The 21927-nt window shown below is 31.2% G+C and overlaps 1 protein-coding gene across 1 annotated transcript in view; it reads left to right on the plus strand.

Moving 5' to 3' along the window:
• Fhos (Formin homology 2 domain containing) overlaps window positions 1-21927 on the plus strand; it is a 151884-nt gene that overhangs the window by 56716 nt on the left and 73241 nt on the right. The window contains exon 3 of the mRNA XM_018453910.1: window positions 1511-1626. Within this exon, the coding sequence (XP_018309412.1) occupies window positions 1511-1626 (116 nt within the window). The remainder of the gene's footprint in view (window positions 1-1510; window positions 1627-21927) is intronic.

Below are 21927 nucleotides of genomic sequence, written 5' to 3' on the forward strand. Positions count from 1 at the left end.
ATTTTTAGTACTGAGCAGCTTGTATGCAGAAGTTATGTGAATGTATTATATATACATTCATTTGCATACATTTTAAAATGTTTTACTTTTTTGTTAATTTTGTATCAAATACTGTTTTCTAAACAAAACTAATATTTTAAGACTATTTTTATGGAAGGCCACATTACCACTCATTTTTTTCGTCGAGTCATTATGCAACGCCACATTTTTATTAATAGTATCCTAAGTAATAAATATTTCGTAACTTTGAGTCCAGAATCGATTCAACAACATTTTAACGAATGTAATTGTCAAGTTTTAAACTTAAATATTGATTATATTAACAAAGTTATTGTGTAAAATGTAACTGGGGTGCCATAATACCACCTTCTTCTCTATTATGTACAATATATTTACTTCTTTAAATTATATTTATATAATTTTAATATTTTAAGATGATATACACAAGCGAGGGGTTTATATTTGGCGAGAATCACCTGATTCTAAACCAAGCGTCACATATCTTACTTATAGGAACGGCGTATGTGGACCAACTGATCCACAGATATAAATTTAGCAAATTAGTCGCATTAGTCTGGATTGTTGACCCGTAATACTTCTACACGTGCATTGAACTCTTCTCAAAGCCTTGATCTTTCAATGAAAGAAATCTTTCATTCTGATTAGCAAATCCATGCATTGAACTTGATCATATGATTAAGTTTAGGGCTCAGATTCGAACATGTTGAATATTCGATCTATTCGAATAGTTGGAAGTTAAAAAAAATGAGCATCTAATTCTAATATTTCAGACAGTTTTTTTTTTTTTTCGAACAGTTTGAGCTTAAGCTGTGATCAGTCAGTGAAATGTCAATTCGTTATGTCTGAAGTTCGGACAGTAAATAAATATAGTATGCCTTAGAAACAAAAAAGCAGTTAAATGAAATTCCTATATTTATTGATATTGTCCTACAAATATCCTGAGCCATCCTGGACATATTCAAGATGATCCTGAGGATGACTTGTAATGTCTGAGTTCGAAATGTAATAATTTCGAACTTTCAGCTCTGAAGTGGGTTAAAATAGTTCGAACATACATTTTAGTCCAAATTATTTAACATTCGAACTTAAGATTCGAACTATCCGAACTATTAAATCGTCTGATGTTTCCGAGCACTAATTAAATTGAATTTAAGAGGAGTATTCACTTTTTTGACAAACTTTTCTAATCATTCCTTTTTCTATTTTACAAAAAAATTTGAAGATCTAGGTACATAGACGCCTTCTCCATTTATCGATACAAATTTCGCGCATGCTTGCAATGAAAGTCGCCAGCTCTTCGAAGAGTTTGCGTTTTGCCGACTTTATTTCACCACGGATGCGGCTCTTAAATGGACGGTGGTTACGCGAAAACCGGCTAACGATCGCCATCGGCGCGGTAATAATTTCCGTGGCGCGATTACCTCCGCGGCCGGCCGCGTGCACGCAAAACAGACGTGTTTTTCAACGCATCTTGCTACCTGTGTTGCAGCTCGATGACACGGCGCTCCAGTTGTACAAGGGCGGCGATTATGGTGCTTACCTGGACCTTGAAGCCTCCATTAATGAGCAACAGGAAGAGTTTGAGGGCTTTCATGAAGGTGAAAGGTGAGTGTCGCTAATAATTTATATTATATTTACATAATATTTATTTTATATTTTTAATAATTATTGGTGCAAAAATTGCTGACAAATGACTTCATTATTATGGATATATATGTATACAACATAAAAAGAAGTAACTCATAATTTGCGCTCATATTTTCGAAATTTAATTTTTCTTCTTAGAAATTTTATGATTTATTTCGAAGTAGGTTTTAGATTTGTAGTATATAGATACTTATTTTTTATTTTTCAACCAGAAAGAGGAGTTTCTCGTAATTTACTTCAACTGCGCGTAATGATAGAGGCCATTTGTGCCCGCTTAATTGCACCTTGAGAGTTGTTTCCTTGCATGCCACCTGAAGTTGGTCCTGTCGGGATAGACCCTGTATCTTTACGAGCCCCTTGCGGTTGGACCCCGGATAATCACATAGTGGACAGCAGTAGAACGTAGAGTCGTCGGAATAATGAAGGATATTTAGATGAGGAGAAGATAGTGTGCGTCTTCTCAGCACAATCGCAGCGGGGAGATTTGCGATACATCTTGAAAGAAAAGCTAATGGCACTTTGATTAGTCTGTCTCTTGTTAAATGAAAGCCCACCTTAAAGTAATGGCAAATACATAGTGCAAATACATTGGAAAAAGTTACGCAAAAGGTCTCTACAGAGTCGAATAATCAGCACGTTTAATTGTGATCTCCGAGTGAACGTTGAACAGAGGTAATTTTCTTCTAAACAGTACATTTAATGTAAGGAATAGTCCACAGGTAGAATTTAAACGCAAACCGTCGTGATAAAACAGAGAAATAGCTTGCGTTGAACACAAATCATTTTGCGAACGATCGTTAAGTGTTTTCGCTTGCGGAGGAAAAGTTTTTAATTAAAATACAGTAACGGAATGTAATTTATTTGACTACATACACACACGCACGTACGCACGCACACACGCACGCATGCACGCACGCACGCACGCACGCACGCACGCACGCACGCACGCGCGCACGCACGCACGTACACAGTCATGATATAAATTTAAAAGAAGGTTCTTTTCCTTGTGTTAAATATTATGGTTTAAATGACGTACTTCAAAAGTTAACTGACAATTGTATATAATATAAAATCGATTATAATTCAGGGTGTCCTCTACCGAGAAAAACCTGGAAAACGTGGAATTCTCAGGGAATTTCTTTTTACTCTTGAAAATCCTGGAATTCTCGTAGAATTTTGTTGAAATTGTCAGGGAAATTTTTCCAATTCTATTTTTTAATTTAAATTCTATTTTATTTGACAGAATCATTTCTTTGATCATTTTTTGATAAATAATGTAAGTTTGACTAGATCCTATTGCCAGATAGCAGCTGATTAGCCATTTATGGTATACTAACAGCATATGAAGGATAATACGTGGTCTACAATAAGAGTCGTAGTGGTCATATAAAAGTCTGAAATCGTAAGAAATTAACCAATCGTAGTCAAATGTGAGGAGAGTCCTATACATAATCGACTATAATCGATCAATTGCTTACGATTTCAGATTTTAGAGCTACTAGATTTCTATTGTAGAAAACCTCGTGTTGGGTACTGGCGAATAATAATAGCGAAATCCAATAAAATTCAAGTCTTTACTTCTTGCCGTGTTACAAAGCGTACCGCGTGTCGCCATACAATAATACTGAGTCTGGTCATACAACGACCTTTCCTACGCGCACATGCGCAAGACTCGCACGCTGCTACTCTTCGTTCTCGGTGGCGCTACTTACTTATAACAATGCGCGCGAATGCGACTAGGCGCTTAATATGAATAATTAAAATATATAAAAGAGAGAAAAAAAAACGCTAACACCTCGCATATGCTGATTCTACAATGAGTTAGTAGTCGGTAATCTTAAGTCTTACCGGTGAATCAATGAAATTGGCCAACGATTAAAGATACCTTTTCATGTTGATGCTCGACGCTCATTTTTAGCGTCAAAATAGGTCACGTGATCGAAATTGACGCTATTCGTGAATTTTTATTACGTTATCTGTTTTGACGCTAAAAATGAGGGTCAGCATGAAAAGGCATCTTAGTAAGACTACCAATTTTCTTAAGACTGGCTAAATTCGAATTTTCGAAAATGCTCAGAAGGAAGTAGAGGCATTTAACGAATAAATTCAAGCTTTAAAAAAATGGATTTCAATATTTTGTGTTGTCTAAATGTTATTTATTTATAAATATTATTTATATATCCTTTATTTTTTTTAAATATAAGAATTATATTTTTTATCATATTGTGTAAACAAAAGTTATGTTTATACATATACTATATATAATTTTTGAATTATTTGTTTAGGAATGTCTCTAATGTACAATGTCTCTAATCTTACCTGGAATTTTGAATAAAATTCATGAAAAAACCTGGAATTCTCAGGAAATGCTTTTATAAGATTTGAATACCCACCCTGTAATTAAATTGATTGTTTAACGATTTTGATTCCAGAAACAAAATTTTAAAATCAGAATTTGTTTCAAAATAATTTTTAGCAAAATGAATTATTGTTTTTATCTATTCTTGATAATGTAAGCAATTAAAATCTCACAAGTACTTACTGAAAGAAAAGAAATGGTTGTAATTACTATATAACAGTAATAATAAAACTAATTCTTACTAACATTATATAATAGTAATAAAACTCCTAACCATAATTATTTTACCATGAAATTATAGTCACAAATATCAAATACTTTCAGTACGCGCTTTCAAGCATTTTTGAAGCATCATTTTAAACTTTTACAGTATTCTATTTGTATATATTTAGTGGTTAGATATTCACACACGGTGAAATGTACGAGAAACCAGGCGCTTTCTGGTTTCCGTCGTTGAGAATGCACGGCGGCTGCAGCAGTATATTTGCGGTTTGCGTATCGAATTCACGTTAATGCCGTGAAGGCTAACCGTGCTCGTTGTGTATTAATGCAGGTAAACTCCCTAGGGAAGGCGAGGCATGTACGATGTTAAATTTAGTCCTCCTTTGAGAGCTTCGAGATCTGTGTCTTTTCGGTGACTTTTCATTCTTCTTGAATCTACGCAATATTGCTCACTCACATCAGATATGTGATAGCGAACTATCGCATCGAAGAACGCGGAAGCACGCTATTTTTATATTCATCACCTTTTCTTTCTCAGAGAGATACCTTGCGATTCATTGAAAATTTACTTATCAATTCTGTTCTGATTCAGAAAATAAAAAAATAAGATAAAAGCGCCGAATAATTATACTAATAATATGCAGTTATTTTGATAGAATTCATATATTGTTTTCTATGGCATTTGATCACATTTTTCATTTTCATATGGAACCTTTGCATACATTCTAACTTTAATTTCAACTCTTCTCCATTAGATGGAGAAGATTTTTACACATTATTATAACATAATTATGGATAAATCTTTCTTTTGTTATAACTATTAATTTTAAAGAATAATTTAAATTTAAAATTTTTTTTAATTTTATCTATAATTAATTTTAACATAAGAAAAATATGATTTGAGAAAAGAGAATTTTAGCAGATTGTTTTATACTATATGCGTATACAGTATATATATATTATATATACATATATACATAATATTACGTATTATGTATTTTTTAATAAAATACGTTTATTACATTGTTGAGTATTCAGTATTTGGGATTTAGAATGAATTTAAATAAAAATCAATTGATTTTTCTTGTTGCATGGAGCGTTATATGTATGTGATGTGGCCGCAATCTACATTTTCGCAGCGACTGATGAAGACCTGAAATGGTCTCGTACACGCGCGCGTTGGAAAAAAGATCGTTTCCATTAATCGGCACCACTACGTCAGTATACGCTTGATGCACCGCCTTCAATCGGATTGCATTTCGCTAGTTGCGCGTTCAAAGGCACGTTCGCACGAAACGTCGAATAAACGCGTGGTAGCTGAATAAGAGGAAAGGTGAGGGAAGAGGATTGGAATCGCTCGGACACGATTTTGGGTGACGAAGGCTGAGGGGAGGGATGGGAGTTAAATAAATGTTTGCCCGCAGAGATATGCGTTCCAATATTTGAAACTCCGGAATTTCCGCGAACCGCAAAATGACATCATACGTTTACCGCACTTTCGTCCCTTTCTCCGCGTGTCCGTCTCACGTGTGGTTCGATTTTTCGTTCTCTCTGGCACATATACATATGCCCCTAAGCCTATATAAGTTTCAGACACGTTTGTGTGCGGCGAAACTAAATGAAAACTGGCATTTCCTGCTGTAAACGTAATGTTGGCTGTATCGAAGAAATTCATTATTATAGTTGACAGTCGAATTTAATAGACAAAAAAATTCAGGACACTAGTTCATAATATCATTTAAAATTACTTATCATATGCCGCGGAATAAAATGGTAATAACAATGATGAGTAAGAAATTATGCTGATCTGACAATCGCATCAACAAAATAATGTTTCAGTCGAAAGAAATATTTCTTATTTCGATCGAATTTATGTAACTTGTGTATGCAGAAAAAGGGGTAGATAGGAGGAAGGTAGCCAGCTTTCGCGTGGGTAACGAATCGTTTATCTTTGTGGTAATGTCTGGCAACTGTTCGCCCACGCGTATAAGATACCGCATGCGTATTCACGATATTTCTCACGCAGGCTGTTGCGTCTTGCATACTCGCGAAATTAATTTTGCGTATAGCTGCGTCCTAGGCGGTCATCCGTGTCTCGCATATAAGGAGGTGGGGAGAGTTTCGTGCGATAACAAATTGAAGAGGCCTCCTAAAGAACGATACAAGTGACTTTTTTGAATGTTATAAATTGATGACATAGTATCTCTTGTATGACATAGTATTTAATTAGCGATGTTAAATCAACAGTTTTCTGTAATTAAACTGTAAATTAAAATTAAGATGAGTATTTCATATCTACTATATCATATTAATATACAGGGTGTCCCATTTTAAACAATGCATATAAGATTTCTCGGAAACTATGGTAGATACGGAAAAATGTTTCAAACAAAAGTTGTATGGTTCAGAGGGGGACATAAGAAGGTAGCATTGATTTGATCTTGGGTGGCGTCGCCATGATCAGATTAATGTGTCACGTCGATTTTTTTAAACGGAACCCCCTATTTTTCGTTAGATTTTCTTATAGCTTACCTCGAGAGCTTTTCAAAACACTATAATAAAATATATTTCATTAAATATTTTTCGAGTTATAAGGCTCGAACGTTACAGTACATACGGCATTAGCATTACGCAAGTTGTCTGATCGACGGCTAAAACCTCTTGAATGTTGTTCAAGTTTTGTTTCCACTAAAAATTCATTTTTACGTAAAAATAAAAATAAGAGGTACAACTTCCAATGGCCTTGATCTTGACAAATGTTATCCAGGACATGATCCTAAACAATATTCAAGAAGTTTTAGCTGTTAGTCGGATAACTTGCGTAATACTAATGCTGGCTGTACTGTAACTTTCTTATAACTCGAGTCTTATAACTCGAAAAATACTTAATGAAAAAATATTTTATTATAATATTTTGAAAAGCTCTTGAGATAAGCTACAAAAAAATGTTATGAAAAATAGGGGATTCCATTTTAAAAAATCGACGTGACCTTAATCTGGTCATGACGACACTATCCAAAGTCAAATCAATAGTACCTTCTTATGTCCCCTTCTGAACTATACAACTTTTGTTTGAAACATTTTTCCGTATCTACCATAGTTTTCGAGAAATCTTAATGCATTATTTAAAATAGGACATCCTATATATTTTTTTACAGATATATAGTATTAATTTTCTATTTTAATTTTTGAGAGTCAGATGTGTCAGAGAATATTTTTTTTGTAGATATTATCAGCTTATAAGAATATTAAAAGATATTTACAAATAATTGAAGATGTATGTATACAAGAATCAGAGTATTATCAATGTATGTATACAAGAAACAGAGTATTATCTAAAAATGTTTGTTTATTCTATCTACATAAAGGTCATTTATTTAAAAATTTAGTACATTTTACTTTCGTCTGTGTGTAGACATGCTAAAGCAAGGATGTGTTTATCCTTGTTTTTGTGGAGAATAAAACTTAACCTGTTTTTTTATAGAAATTAATCACTTATCGGAGAAAGTAGATGGTACTACTGAAACGTTGAAACTTATCTCCATTCTGTACACGGTGTACTTAACTCAAAGGCGATCCCAATAAACCATACCTAATAAACTTAGTGTCATCACATTTCCCTTACACGTCCTCTCATCTTCCCTCTCTATCTTTCTCTCTCTCTCTCTCTCTCTCTCCCTCCCCTTTTTTCCTCCCTCCCTCTCTCATTTTCCCCTCTCCACACTGTTTATTTCTCTCTCTCTGTTTATTTCTCTAGCCTGCCATAGAATCTTATGTAACCTGTTTGAATACACGTAGATACCGGTATACCAGGTGTATGTAATTATAATGGAAGATATACATGCAATACATATATACATATCTGCGAATATAACAGCTGAGGAAGGAGATGTTGGATGAGAGAAGTGCTAGATGGTGGAGCAGAGAGTGTGGATAACAAAGAGAGAGAGAGAGAGAGAGAGAGAGAGAGAGAGAGAGATGAATATACTCTCCCAGAGTTCAATAACCAGGTACAATAAGTCGCTAAACGTTTGGTATAGACGTCGCGATGAGTAATCAGCTTCCTACGTATCGGACTCCAAGATCATTAAGGTATACACACACACACACACACACACACACGCATTCAAGAGAGAGGTATACCTTTCTTTAACGTTAGTACATATATATAATAAACAACGCATACAAGTTTTAACTTTTTCCTGTTCACGTCGTCATTAAAATTTCAAATAATTTTCAATATTATTAAAAATTATTTCACAAAAAATGAGGAATATATGTTTAGTATTGTCTGATAAATGTAGAAACGATAAAAAGTACCATGTTCATTTTATCCTTGAAAACTACGAAAAATTTTATATTATATTTTCTGTCTTATATTGTAAAAACTGTGTTTATTTTTGAATTCAATAAGGCAACTGTATCCAAAGCAGCTAAACATGTTGCAGTAATGCGATGCCATATGTGATGATTTGCATTGTCACCTTTGCTTAAGGTAACAGGTATTTTGCATGACAACAGTGATCAGCCTTGCTGGAATCCTACAATTCACCTGACCTGTAGTACAAACTATGCTAATAAATCGTTTCATTAATGTGTCGTCGCAGGCTAACGTGCATCAAGCGAGCAATGACATTAATGTTATTAACAGCGACAAGCAAGCAACATATATCAGCTGGAATTGTGATATAAATTGATGTTAGGTAAAAAACCATGATTAAATCCTTAAAACTTGTATTTGTTGAGATTTTATACTCATCAACCTTGGAACGTTTAATTTTATACTGTGAGTTATTCTTTGTATAATTCTTTTTAGTTATTTTTTTACTATACTTCTTTGATTACATTTTGTTTTTCATTACGTTTTAATTAGTTTTTAATTATATTTTTAAAATTTTAATTTAAATAGAATATATAAATTTCAAATATGGCCAAATTGTTTCTTTAAAATATTTCTTAGTCTTTATTAAATACTCTTAATACATTTTTTTCAAAACTTTTTATAATTGTAAAATTTTAAATAAATAATTATGTATTTTTTACTGCAGCTCATATTTACGCAACATATTTTATGTAATTATATATATAATAAATAAATTAATTATGTAACGTGGTAAACATATAACATATAATACAAAATATAATACAAACTATATTTAAAAAGTTGCATTCTTAGTTTTAGAAATTCAAGAATATAATTTTATGCAATAAAATAACAAGATTTTCTCAGAATTTTCGCGGTTTTTGCAAGAACCTCTTTCTTAAAATTATGCGCATCGTTGATTAAATTAATGAGCCTGTGTCACCCGTAGATTTCGAAAACCGATGACTCACGTATTCTGCGTTTAAGAATAGAATTTACGTGTTGCACATACGATCGTTTAATTCGCCATTGCACGCAAGACTATTCGGGAAGTCAACTGACAATAGATAAATTACATTGCAATATGTTGAAATGTCTGTATTTTGTAACTCTTATTAAAACTTACATTAATTACAGCTTTAAGAAGGAATTGCTTTTTAAATACGAATTAAAATAAATTTTTGCGCAAATCTCCAACTTATTATACAATATATAGTTAATAATATTCTCAATTTTTGCTAAAATTTGATTTGTATAAATAGATCCATACGCAATATTAGGAATATCTGTCAACAAAGAGAGGTGCGAGATTACTTGTCCCAAAAAGCAAGACTTACGAACAGTTGGCGACTCAGCTCGGAATAAATCGTATAACTGGGTTTCGAGATCTATTCCCAGGATATTCGGCTGGGTGTACTTCGTGACCGACCGTTTTCGCGTTTTATAAATATCTACACGCGGTAATGTCTTAGGTGTGACTGAGCGAAATGAATCAAGCAGCATATTATCACATAAATAAATATTATAAAAATACATACATACATGTCACAACTGGTAGAAACGATACTCTGAAATGAGATGAGGCAGTATACGTATAAAATTGCATGGATTTCTGATTTAACTTTATTGTTTTTAAATATTATTGTTAAATTACATAACAAATAAGATTTGTATTATAATTTACAATTAACTTTATATACACGCGAAAAGTTTCTATACCTTTTAATGTTCCTACAAAATAAAATAATATCATGTTATTTTCAAAATGTTTCTTGCCTAATAATTCTAAACTGATGATTACATCTACTGTTTTACGGTACGGCTATTTCGCAACGCAAGATCATTGGCGCATTCATCAGAAGAAAGTTGATGGATTTATGGGAGAAATCCGTTCCAAGTCAGGGTTTCAAACAGTTGTGAGTGTGATCTTCCGACATACGATGCATAAAAATGCTGTTAAATCTTACGTAATATTGTAGGATCGTGCAGAACGTTTAATTGCCGTTTCAAACACATTGCCCAAAATTCCTAATTCAATTATTTGTCCGCAAGTATTGCGCAATATTAAATGCAGACATTATGAACGAATCGCGTCCAGTTTCTCAAATTCGCAAATGCGCGTGTCCATTACATAAGTACTTTAGTTTTGATCGAAAGAATGTTTGTGAGCTGAAGATATTGTTTGCAATATTAACATTTCCTGTTCAGTTTATCGTTAGATTTATTGTACTTTGAGATAGAGAGAGAGAGAGAGAGAGAGAGAGAGACTGGAATAGACTCTGATAAAATGAAAAGCATGCTACTATCAACACTGAGAAAAAAATATCTTAATTTCAAAGAAATATTTTTAGCTTGTATTGAAACAAATTTTCATTGATCCAAAGTAATAATTTGTTTGAATACGAGCAAAGAAATATTTCTTTGAAATTAAGATATTTTTTTTCTCAGTGAAGAGATTTCTGAAATAAATGTACAGTTAATTGATACATTTAAAACTTTATCCTAAATGAATATTACTTAATATTATATTTGTTGCTTGTACAATAAAAAAACTCGATATAATCACTTTTTGTGAAAACAAAATTTTCATGAATCAAAGAAATAATTTAATTGTGTTTTGAACTCATAAGATAATACACTTAATATTTCACGGATAAAGTTATTGTTCTACAATTAATTTATAACAAAACAAAATCTATGTCATTTAATTTTAAATTAATTTTCGAACATTAATCGCTCCAAATATAAACACGAGATTTAAAATAGTAATTTTCTTCAGATAATATAATTTCTTAATAATTTTAAAAGCAATTCGAAATCAGAAAAGATTTCTGCCGTCTCAGAAAAATTGCTCAGAATTAGAATTTCATGTTGCTTTTGCACGGAGGATATACAGACATCTGACCATATTTCAGGAACTTAATGCACTATCTTTCCAATCCAATACTTACGGCGCGAGCAAAATTCTCGGAGGAAAACCAAAATTCACAAACGCTATATCACATCGCACCACATTTCTCAGATTACAGTGTGCTCTCTTTATTTTTCCATTTTCACAGAAGTTTACTATTAAAAGCTTATTATAGTAAAAAATTTTTAATACAAATATGTTTCTCCAAATATATGTCTATAATACTATAATTCTTCATAATTATATGTATATAGACAAGTGCTTGATATCACAATTAGGTACATACAACAGCTATAATTGATCTTATAACAAATTATTAATATTTTAAAATAGTTTATTTTATTATAATATCATTTCGCAAATAATGATGCGAATACGTTCCAATACTACATATATGACAGTTTTATTTAAAAAATTTCTAGTTGTATATATATATATATATTGCTTTCAAAGAATATGTGATTAATGGCTGTATCCGGAAACTTCGAATAAGTAATGTGTTTGGAAGAAATTTTTTTTATATATCGATTTATTTGCAATTTAATTAAAAAACGTTGTACTACACACTGCCGGAAAAATATCAGAGATATTTAAAAAACACACCCTCGAAATTTCGTACAACTGCACATGGATAGTATGAAAGAATAAAAATGGGAACGGGAACTCCCGTGGCCAATACATGAGCTTGCTTCGAGGCGAGCTTTAGGCAATATTTCAAAACCCTTTAACTGCCCCTTTTACTGCCAGGTAGAACCAACTCCTGCCTGATGCTGTCTAAGCATTGCCTCGTAAACTCTACATCGTTCAGTCATCTGAAAGTCGTAACTTATCGTACCCGTATGATAAACTATCTGTTTTTAGGTTCTTTCTTGTTAATTTGAATTATCTCATATGTAATCTCGATGAGCTTTTCAACTCGTTGAATACAATTAAAACAATGAATGATCATATATTTAAATTTACTTCTTGATTTTCAAAATTTTATATATATTTGATACTTATTCTATTTTATCTCATAATTATTTTCAGTGGAAATATTTTTTATTAAATTACTTGTAATATCTAATATGTAGATACAATGAAAAGCGAAACTAATTTCTATACTTCGAAAATAAAAATATACATAAACGTGGCTCTGTTTATATTTTCTATCTATAAATATTGAATCTATCTATAAAAATTTAGTCAAATTTATCGTGAATAGTATTTACAGCAATCCTTTTATTATGTATGTTTATTTTGTACCGAATCGAAAAGGACTAGTAAATTAGGATAAGAAAGGATAGCTGTAACAAGCTTAATCGCTCGTAAGCTCAAAGACTCGAAGCTCGAGGATTGGACATTACATCCGTGATCTCGCACCACGTAAGCTCGAGAGCTTTCGGATTTAGGTACACTGTTGGAAACAAATGGTCTCCGGGATCAATGGCTCGCCACATCGGCCGGTAATTACGAGCTGTTACCACGCAAGGGACGAGAGGGAAGGCAGACCGTGGATCAGGCGTTGCCTCGTTACACAATTAAATTTACGATCGACTCGAACGCGATCGGACGTTGCCGGTAGCATGGGGGCGGATATAAATTGCGGAGCGCCGGTTTGAGTTATATCCGATTGGTGATGGTCGATTAAGGTCGACGACAGGAACTCGTATATTTCGCGCAAGGAACCGTGCATCATTGGACGCGACGAGGAAGATGCAAGCAGATTGTACCTTTTTGGTCTTTTCAAGACAAGAGAAAATAATTCAACATTTCATTTAAAAAATACTTCGTTTACTAAAATAAAAAAAATAGTTCATCGTTGATATATATAAATTTTATAGTAAACACTTTTTTTCATAGTAATTGTGAATACATAAAATGATATCAAGCGTTTAATAATATTTAATATAAAATGTAGTAGACTTAATCTTTTTTTACTATTTTTAGCATTTCAACTATAAAATTCAATGCCTTTTTTTCACGTATTTTTATTATAAGTTAACAGGTACTTTAATCTATTAAAGATACATTTAATTATAAAATGTTAAATTGTTTTGTAAATAATTTATCTTAAATAATAATATTTTAATATGTTGTCATTTTTACTTTTTTGTATTATGCAATTTGTTTATTTTTAAAAAATGATTGAAAAAACGAATTTGCCATATGAGGTAAATTACGAAAACGTAAAACTAGTTAACCTATGTGCAAAAATAAAGAAATGTCAACAGAGGAAATAAAAGTGACATTGCGCACTGAGACTAACTATTCCGCGCGGTTAACTCAAATAAGGAAACTGTCTCACCGCAAACTGTAAGAAGTTCTGAAACTTTTCCAGAATTTCCTGGAAGAGAATCCTGTAGAACTCGATATACAGCACTGCGGCATTTTACGGAGGCATATCTGGTCGCAAGGAAAAGTGGTAGAAAGAAAAGTGCGACTCGTTCTATTCGCGGTATCCTGTTCTGAAACTTTATCGCGTACTGTCGCCGAATTTTGCTAACCTTTTTCAATCAATTCAAAACTTATGTGTTCTTTCCTGAAAATTGATGTATTTTGTTGCGGATTGGATTATGAAATTACGTACAAAGTTCACATTGGATAGTTTGCAGACACAAATTAAGTAAATTTGTAACTTGTGTGCATGTATGATATTGAAATATTTTAATTTTTAAGAGTTTAAAAGGGTTTAAAAAGATATGAATGTAATGATTACATAAAACATAATAAGAGTTGATCCACGATCTAACGAATCGATCTACCGAAATTACAGGAAATTATACAGTGTATTCTCGTCTCTTTATGCTCGTCTAAGCATTAACTAATTTCGTGATATCTGAAAGGATGCAGTTCACCTGCACTGTAGACAGAATGTGACCGCGAATGTATGTAGGTGCATTGCTATATTTGCGCAGCTGTTTGCGCGCTGCCGTTGAGTGCACAGTCTCTGCGACCGACATGTATTTCGTGCGTGGTACACACATTCGGCAGGATAACTCCGGCGATTTGGTAGTTTACGCATATTCATAGAAATGTTCATAGAAATGTTCCGCATATCGTTCGATGTTCCCGTTTTGCAAGTCTGAGAAATGTTCTATTGTATCGTTGCATCTATAGTTCCATCTATAGTTTGTGATATCTATATAGTTTACATCTTAAGCAATGACTTATTAACAAAGAATTATTGTTATCGTTATACATTTCATGATTTCGTTATAGTTATACATATGTATGTATATAGTAGGTATATATACATATATATATAGTACGCTGAAAAAACAGATTGGCTGCTGCAGCAAATTATATGGTAAAATATGGCATAGCATTTTTAATTGGCTGCAGTAGCCAATCTTTTTTTCAGTGTAGGTATATTTCAGATGTTTATATAGTATTAATACACAGAGATATATAATATTCACACACACACACACACACACACACACACACACGCACGCACGCACGCACGCACGCACGCACACACACAAATACAAAAATATGTGGTTTATTAACTTTTATTGATGGGCGGCTCTGTTTTGATTATCCCCTTTTATTTTGTAAAATGCTTTTTCAATTTTTATGAAATTTAGCTTAAAAGGATATTTTAATAATGCTTTAATTTGAGATTAAAAATAAAAAATTAAAAATGGTAGATCCAAAATATGACGGACAGAATTAGAAAAACTGATTATTATAAAACTTAATTTTAGTAGTAGAGAATTTTTAATTAGACGTTTTCTCTCATAACCATGCTTTGTTATATGCATTATTAAATAGATTACCACAAATTTTGCATTTTGCAATGCATAAGTTTTTTCTGGAGTAATATATATTCAAGTGGGTTTTGTTTTTCCATTTTAAGAGGTCTTCATCATTAAATATTTCATGCTTATTGTATAAATGTGTTTTCTTTTTTGTAATCTCTTTTTTTATAATAATAAGATTGAAAGACCGCTAATGTTAAACATAATACTTTAAATTAAGAAGCGCCATAACGGTCAGAACGTTAAGATGTTGAACTATTGTAAATTCATTTAAATGAATTAATTTCAGAAATGATAATTGCGTGCCGATGGTTGTCGGACTTTCAACGCAATCAAATCTGAACAAATCTTTTTTTATACATAATACAAGTTGCACGTTACAATTTTCTAATTTACTAAAATTTTCCATACCCAACTCTCCGTTGAGTATCATTCTGCTCTGCCATTATATCCGCACAATTTTACGGACAGTGTGTTACTAAATACGACATATACTATGGACATAAGGAAAATGTTCAGAGAAATTGTTTGGGGAAGGTCAAAGAGAAACATGTGACTCTGTACTATAAAATGTAAATATTAATATGTTGTTTGAATTTTACTAACAGTTATAAGTTTAAAAATTTAAATAGAAGTAGGAAATAATTTTATTGCATTATCAAAATAATTATATAGAATGCTCATTATTTTTTTATATCGATAGAATGTCGTGCTACTTCATAGATCCCACGTACAAGCAATTTTCTAAAAATTCTTACGAAATAATTTATTAGTTACTTTAATTCTTATTCGAGAAGTTGTAGTTACATCTTTTTTCCTCCTTCTCTCTTGCTCTCTTGTAGTCTTCTGCTCCTTCTCTCTTTCTTTCTCTAAAATTTAAATGTACAAAAGATTTTCAAAGCTTTTTCAAATTTATTAAACATTTATTTCCACATCTTTTAGTTGTCTGGCGTCCGGATTGAAAATTATCGTGAATGTCAAACTCTTTTATGTTATGTTGTAGGAGCCACTTTACTTCAATCTTACCTATTTTACTTCTCTTTATTTTTAACCGTCTTCAATATCCGACTTACGTCGAGTCTTTTATTGGTAGATTTCTTTCGAAAATAACAGCCACTTATCTTTGTATGACCGTTCAATGAAATTTTGCCATCTACGTTCTCTACTTCAGACTAAAGTATCTTCTAACATGAAAGAAGGATGGATTTCTTCCAATTTTTACGAAAAATAGTCCGCTTCTGAGAATATCTGATTGTGAGATGAATCCGAATTTTTTTATAACAACGTGTATTTATTGAAGTCGGAATATGTATTACAATAGTATATTTCTTTGAAATCTATATTATGTTTATTGGCAACAATGAGTTTATTAATTTTTCTTCGACAAATTTATCATTATTAAAGAATTATTCACGTTATGTACAACTGTCTTTTTGTAGTTTTTGCAAAACGACGAAGATTATCTACTCCTTTTTTCTTATTCTATAAGAAAGGATAAAAAAAGATGTCCTTTTAAATTGTTTACTTTTGAATAATAATCTTTATTTAATTTTTTTTCTTCATTAGATTATACGCATTTTCCTATTTCTGAATCCATTATTCTATGATATATAAAATCCGTTCGTGATTTTTCTCTCGGTGCCTTAGTTTTTATTCCTCTTTATATATCGAAAAGAAAAACCAGAGAAAGTGGAAATAAAGTGAATTTTGATCACGTCGATATCTTACACTTTGTAAACGGAAATGTACTTTTATCTTGTTGAATGTAGCGAAGAATCTGCCATTTTGATCTCAATCTCAATCTTATTTCTTGCTAGGAAGAAACGCAATTACTACCCCGTGAAATGCATCCGCCTGAGATATCTTAGGTACATCTTAGGTGCATCGTAAGTCACATTCACTTGCGAGTTCATTTGCGTTTACTTTGACTAGAATCTTAACATATCGCAAGAGTCTCTAAACGATAGTGGGAGGAGAAAAGAATTCTCTTATGGAGTGTGATCTATTAAAGTTATGAGAACAATATTGGTTAAAAAGTAAAAATATAATAAATACAATCGTTCAATATCGATATTTATCCTTTATTATGAAAAAAGGAAGTTAAAGTAAAAAAATTAGTTAAAGTAAAATAGTAAAATGCAACAATTCGAGATTTGTTTTTATGAGATTTTAAATAAATGTAATAAAGGATCTTCATTAATTAAATGAAGAGCTTTCATCCTGAATATTCTGAATATGTATTTAATAAAACTAACCATAAACTAAAAATTAAATAATAAACTAAAATTTGGTCAATTTACAAAAAAGTGTATTTTTATAAATATATTTTTATAAATCGTATAAAGGGAACTTTTATAAAAAGGTTTATCTATATGAGAAAAGTAGTGAATAAAAATAATAAAATTAACTATATTACAAAAACACTTCGGTTTCCGTTTTTTCTGTTAGTGAAAGTTATCACATATGTTTTTTTTGCGCCGTTCACTAATCCAGCAGAGTGATTCTTTTTTGTTAGAAAAGAATAGTTAGGAGAGAGAAAAGACAAGACCGCAACGAGCGGTCGTGCAAACCAACGAGTGGTCTATATAGTCCTTGGTATATATCTTTAATCCTAAGATTTACGTAAAGCCAAAGAGTTATGGCCAGACGAAGGCAGAATCTTACAGTAGAATTAAAAGGTTTGCGGTTTCCCGTAAATTCTATTACAATAGGAGAATCTTGTTTACTAGTTTAGTGATAAAATGAATTTTCCTTGTTCAAAATAAATGTTAAAGATGTCCATTATTTCAATATTGTTCCGCTAACATTGATGAGGATTAAATAATGTATAAATATAATGCTATTATATTTATTAATGTTTATATAATAGCCAAATATTTCAGAATTGATTATCTATAATATTTAAAAGATGCGATGTATTATTTTCTGCCTATATTTAATTTTCCAATTAATGATACTCTTCTAAGTGCATTATTGCATTTATTTCTATTTTTATTATTGTTTTCTAAATCTGAATCAGTGGATCATCACTGACATCAGTTTTAAGTATGCCACTGGTAATCAGTGAATGAAACGTGGAATTTCTTAGCTAACCTTGCTTTAGTGTATAAATTCAATGTAGATATTGTATTTGAAGATTGGAACTGACGTGTAAATCGGTGTTTTAATTATATAATGCTTAAACTTTCTTTCCTTTTTAGTTGATTTTCACTGATTTAGATTTAGAGAATGAGTATACAATATATTTTATTACTTATTTCTTTTATAAGTATTTTCTCGTAATATTCTATGTATTTTGTTTCCTCTCGCTTTTATTTTGTTCACTGACATTCGAAGAGAGTAAATTCTTTTGTAAAGTGGATTATTAATTAGATGGTCGTTAATGGAGAGCTGAAACATAAAATTGTTAGAAAAGTTATCATCATCTTTTACGCTTTTCAGTCAAAGAACGCTTAGGAATAGACAAATAAAATATTTATGAAGCGTCAATGTGCGAAATTCTTTATTTTTATATCTATCTCAAATCTCTTTAATCTCACAGCAATCTGATCCAAGACCAGCAATTTTCTATGTCAGTTAAATGTTGTATTAATTAAATAATGGTTACATTATATAACCCTCTGTAAACCGACGACTCTATTTCAGGAAATCCACTTTTTTCGTAAACTGCTCGCTTGATTTTTATGAAACTTTGCTTATGGAGTGATTTAATAATATTCAAACTTGAAGTTGAGTCAAAAATAAAAAATTCAAAATGGAGCATTTAAATAAATTATTTGATTATCACATAAAACTTGGTTTCAGAACATTTTTAATTGAGTAGTAACATCAAGTTTGCAGTTTTGTTTTATTTGATTGAAGCTCATCAGTGCTATGCAAACAATTAGTATCTAGTGATTTTCAAACATTTTAAACTCTAATTATGAGAAACACTAAATTTTTCTTTATGAGAGTTACTACCCTTTTGAAAGTCGACGTTATCAGGTTATATTTAAACTCAGCGCTATTAAAAATCTCCTAAAACTAAGTTTCACGATAATGATATTATTTTTTATTAATTTAAATTTTAGAATTCTGAGAGGTCAGAATCGAATTCAGCAATCCCGATAACTCTTCGAAAATGATATCTCCTATAACTTCGATTCTCAAAAGGATAATGTACATATAATGAGATTTAATAATAAAGAGATTTATTTAATTATATTTAATTAAATATATACATTGACCTATTAAAATATTTTTGACCTGCTATATTTGATTTTATAAATAATATTACATCCTGTTCAATCTTTGCAGTTTTGCAGATTGTTTAATCTCAAACAGTTCGTTAACTTCTGCTATAAAATATAGAATCTGCTTTGCACGCGTTGTTTAATTTTCATCATATGATGTATTGAACAACAAACAAATTTGTTATTGCATCATGATGAATCATTTCTTCGCATTTAATTTAAGCTACAGTAAGGTACGATGCTTCAATGGACTTCTCGTGCAGATTAACAATGTATTTTTTTGGTAGCATTGCATGTATATTTATTTCGTCTAAATTAAATATAAGATTTGTCAAATGTAATTACGAATATCTTCCAAAACAGTGAATGTAAATTGCGAGAGAATTCCTACATTGAACGCAATGTATACCGTCAAAGGAAAAAAGAACCGGACATGTAACACTATAACGTAAAGCAATTAGTGAGCGTAGCTGCATATGCAAAAAACACTCATTAAATTTCGCGTCTGATCTCAGTGCCGCCCGTTATTTTTCCGACGTAATGCAGACAACGAGCGATTATATCCATCGTTTCGTTAAATTTATTATGACGAAACTTACACGTCGCATTATTTTAAAAAACGACTTGCACCTTTAATTTCGGTTACGCACAACAGACGCATAGCTTGTTGCGAGTTTTAATTAAATGTGTCACGTTCGCGGGATCGTGCGACTGATCTTGCAGTTTAAGCGAGTTTCCAAGCTGAAAAAGAGAGCTCCCTTTTTATTCCATCCGTCGCTTCATTGCACATCCTTTTTCCATCCCTCCGCAGTATTCCCGCGAGCGGAAATCCAATGCATTTTTTTCTTTCTTAGCAAAGCTGGTAAAAAAAGATTCTTCCGGAAAAATATTTTTGTTTTTATAAGCTTATACACGCAAACTTTCTTAAAAATCAAATATTTTTTGTGATTGCAAACAATTTGAAGTTGATTAAATTTTAACAAAATTTTAACAAAAATTTGGTTAATTCTATTTTCTTTTTTTATCATTTTTTATAATTGCATATATTAATTTTTTAGTAATTAATTGTAAGTTTGAAATTTAAATTTTCTGTTAAAATTAAAATTGATAATTGCAAATTAATTATTTTTTATTTATTATTATTTATAAAATATTTAATATGTATTTAATTTTTATATTAAATACTAAATATTTTCTATCATCTGTTTTGTTCAAACGGTAAGATTTTTAATTTAGAATAAGTGAGCTATTCCTCTGAAACAGTATACGAAATGTACTATATAATTTTTGCTATTTAGATCAGTATCGCCGTATAATTACCTTTTTATCTTAATTTGTTTTGTTGTCTCAGTTTCTGTCCTCGTTTTTTCATTTTTTGTTTATATGCGCGTCGACTCACTGAAATCCCCGCTGAAATCTTGAATATCAGGATGCTCGAGTCACTCCTTGCAATATCATACATAAGATTTTACATCTCGAAAAACTGATATATAGGGTATCCCAGATCTGCCATAACATCTACAAAATCCTACGACAAATTCGTCGATATAAAATATTTGTTGATAAAAATTTTTTGTCGTACAAATTTATATTAAAAAAGTTTGGTTTGTTGTTGTTATTATTTTTAATATTATATTTATTATTATTTGATTATTGATCGAAAAATATAAATAATTATAAAAAATGTAATTAAATCGTAAATCGGCATTTATTTAATGATAATAAATAATAATAGAATCATATTCGTAATTTAATTATATATTGCTTTGAAATTAATACGCTTCTTGTATATATTGTATAATACGTATGCATATAATTTACTTTTTTAATCCTTTCGGAATCTATATAAAGTTTCTAACGACAAGATTATAAACGGTTTCCTGTAATTTCATGGACTTGTGTGATAGATCGCTGGCACACTAGATTTCTCAGTACAAATTAGATCATTAGTTCTGCCGTGACTATCCAATCGGGATCTTGCGTCCTGCACTTTATTACACGCGTCCCGACTCATTGATCTGGATTCGTGTATGGCGGTAACTGGTTATGAGATAATTTATCATTTCACTGTGCATTGTGTCAGCAATATACCATTACCTTGAAATAAAATCGACCAATGTCATACTACAACTGGGAAGTAAAATTGAGGTCCGCGCAATTTTAAGAGCCTTTTACTTTAGTTTTATTTTACTTAAAGATATCAAATACTTAAAAAATTTGTTATACAAATCTCGATAAATTAATATTTTATATGTATATTGTTAAAATTTTGCGCGATAAAATTGAAAGTCTTGTATGTTATAATTGACAGACTGCTTATAGATCCCAGTGAAGAGTGATTTAGTCTCCACTATAAAGTGCTCTTTTCCTATCTTATTCGATTTGTTATTTTCCAATAAAGTTACGCGAGTATCGTACACGCAAATGCT

Source organism: Mycetomoellerius zeteki, unplaced genomic scaffold (assembly GCF_001594055.1).
Source record: "Mycetomoellerius zeteki isolate Tzet28-1 unplaced genomic scaffold, Tzet1.0 scaffold415, whole genome shotgun sequence".
NCBI lineage: Eukaryota > Metazoa > Arthropoda > Insecta > Hymenoptera > Formicidae > Mycetomoellerius > Mycetomoellerius zeteki.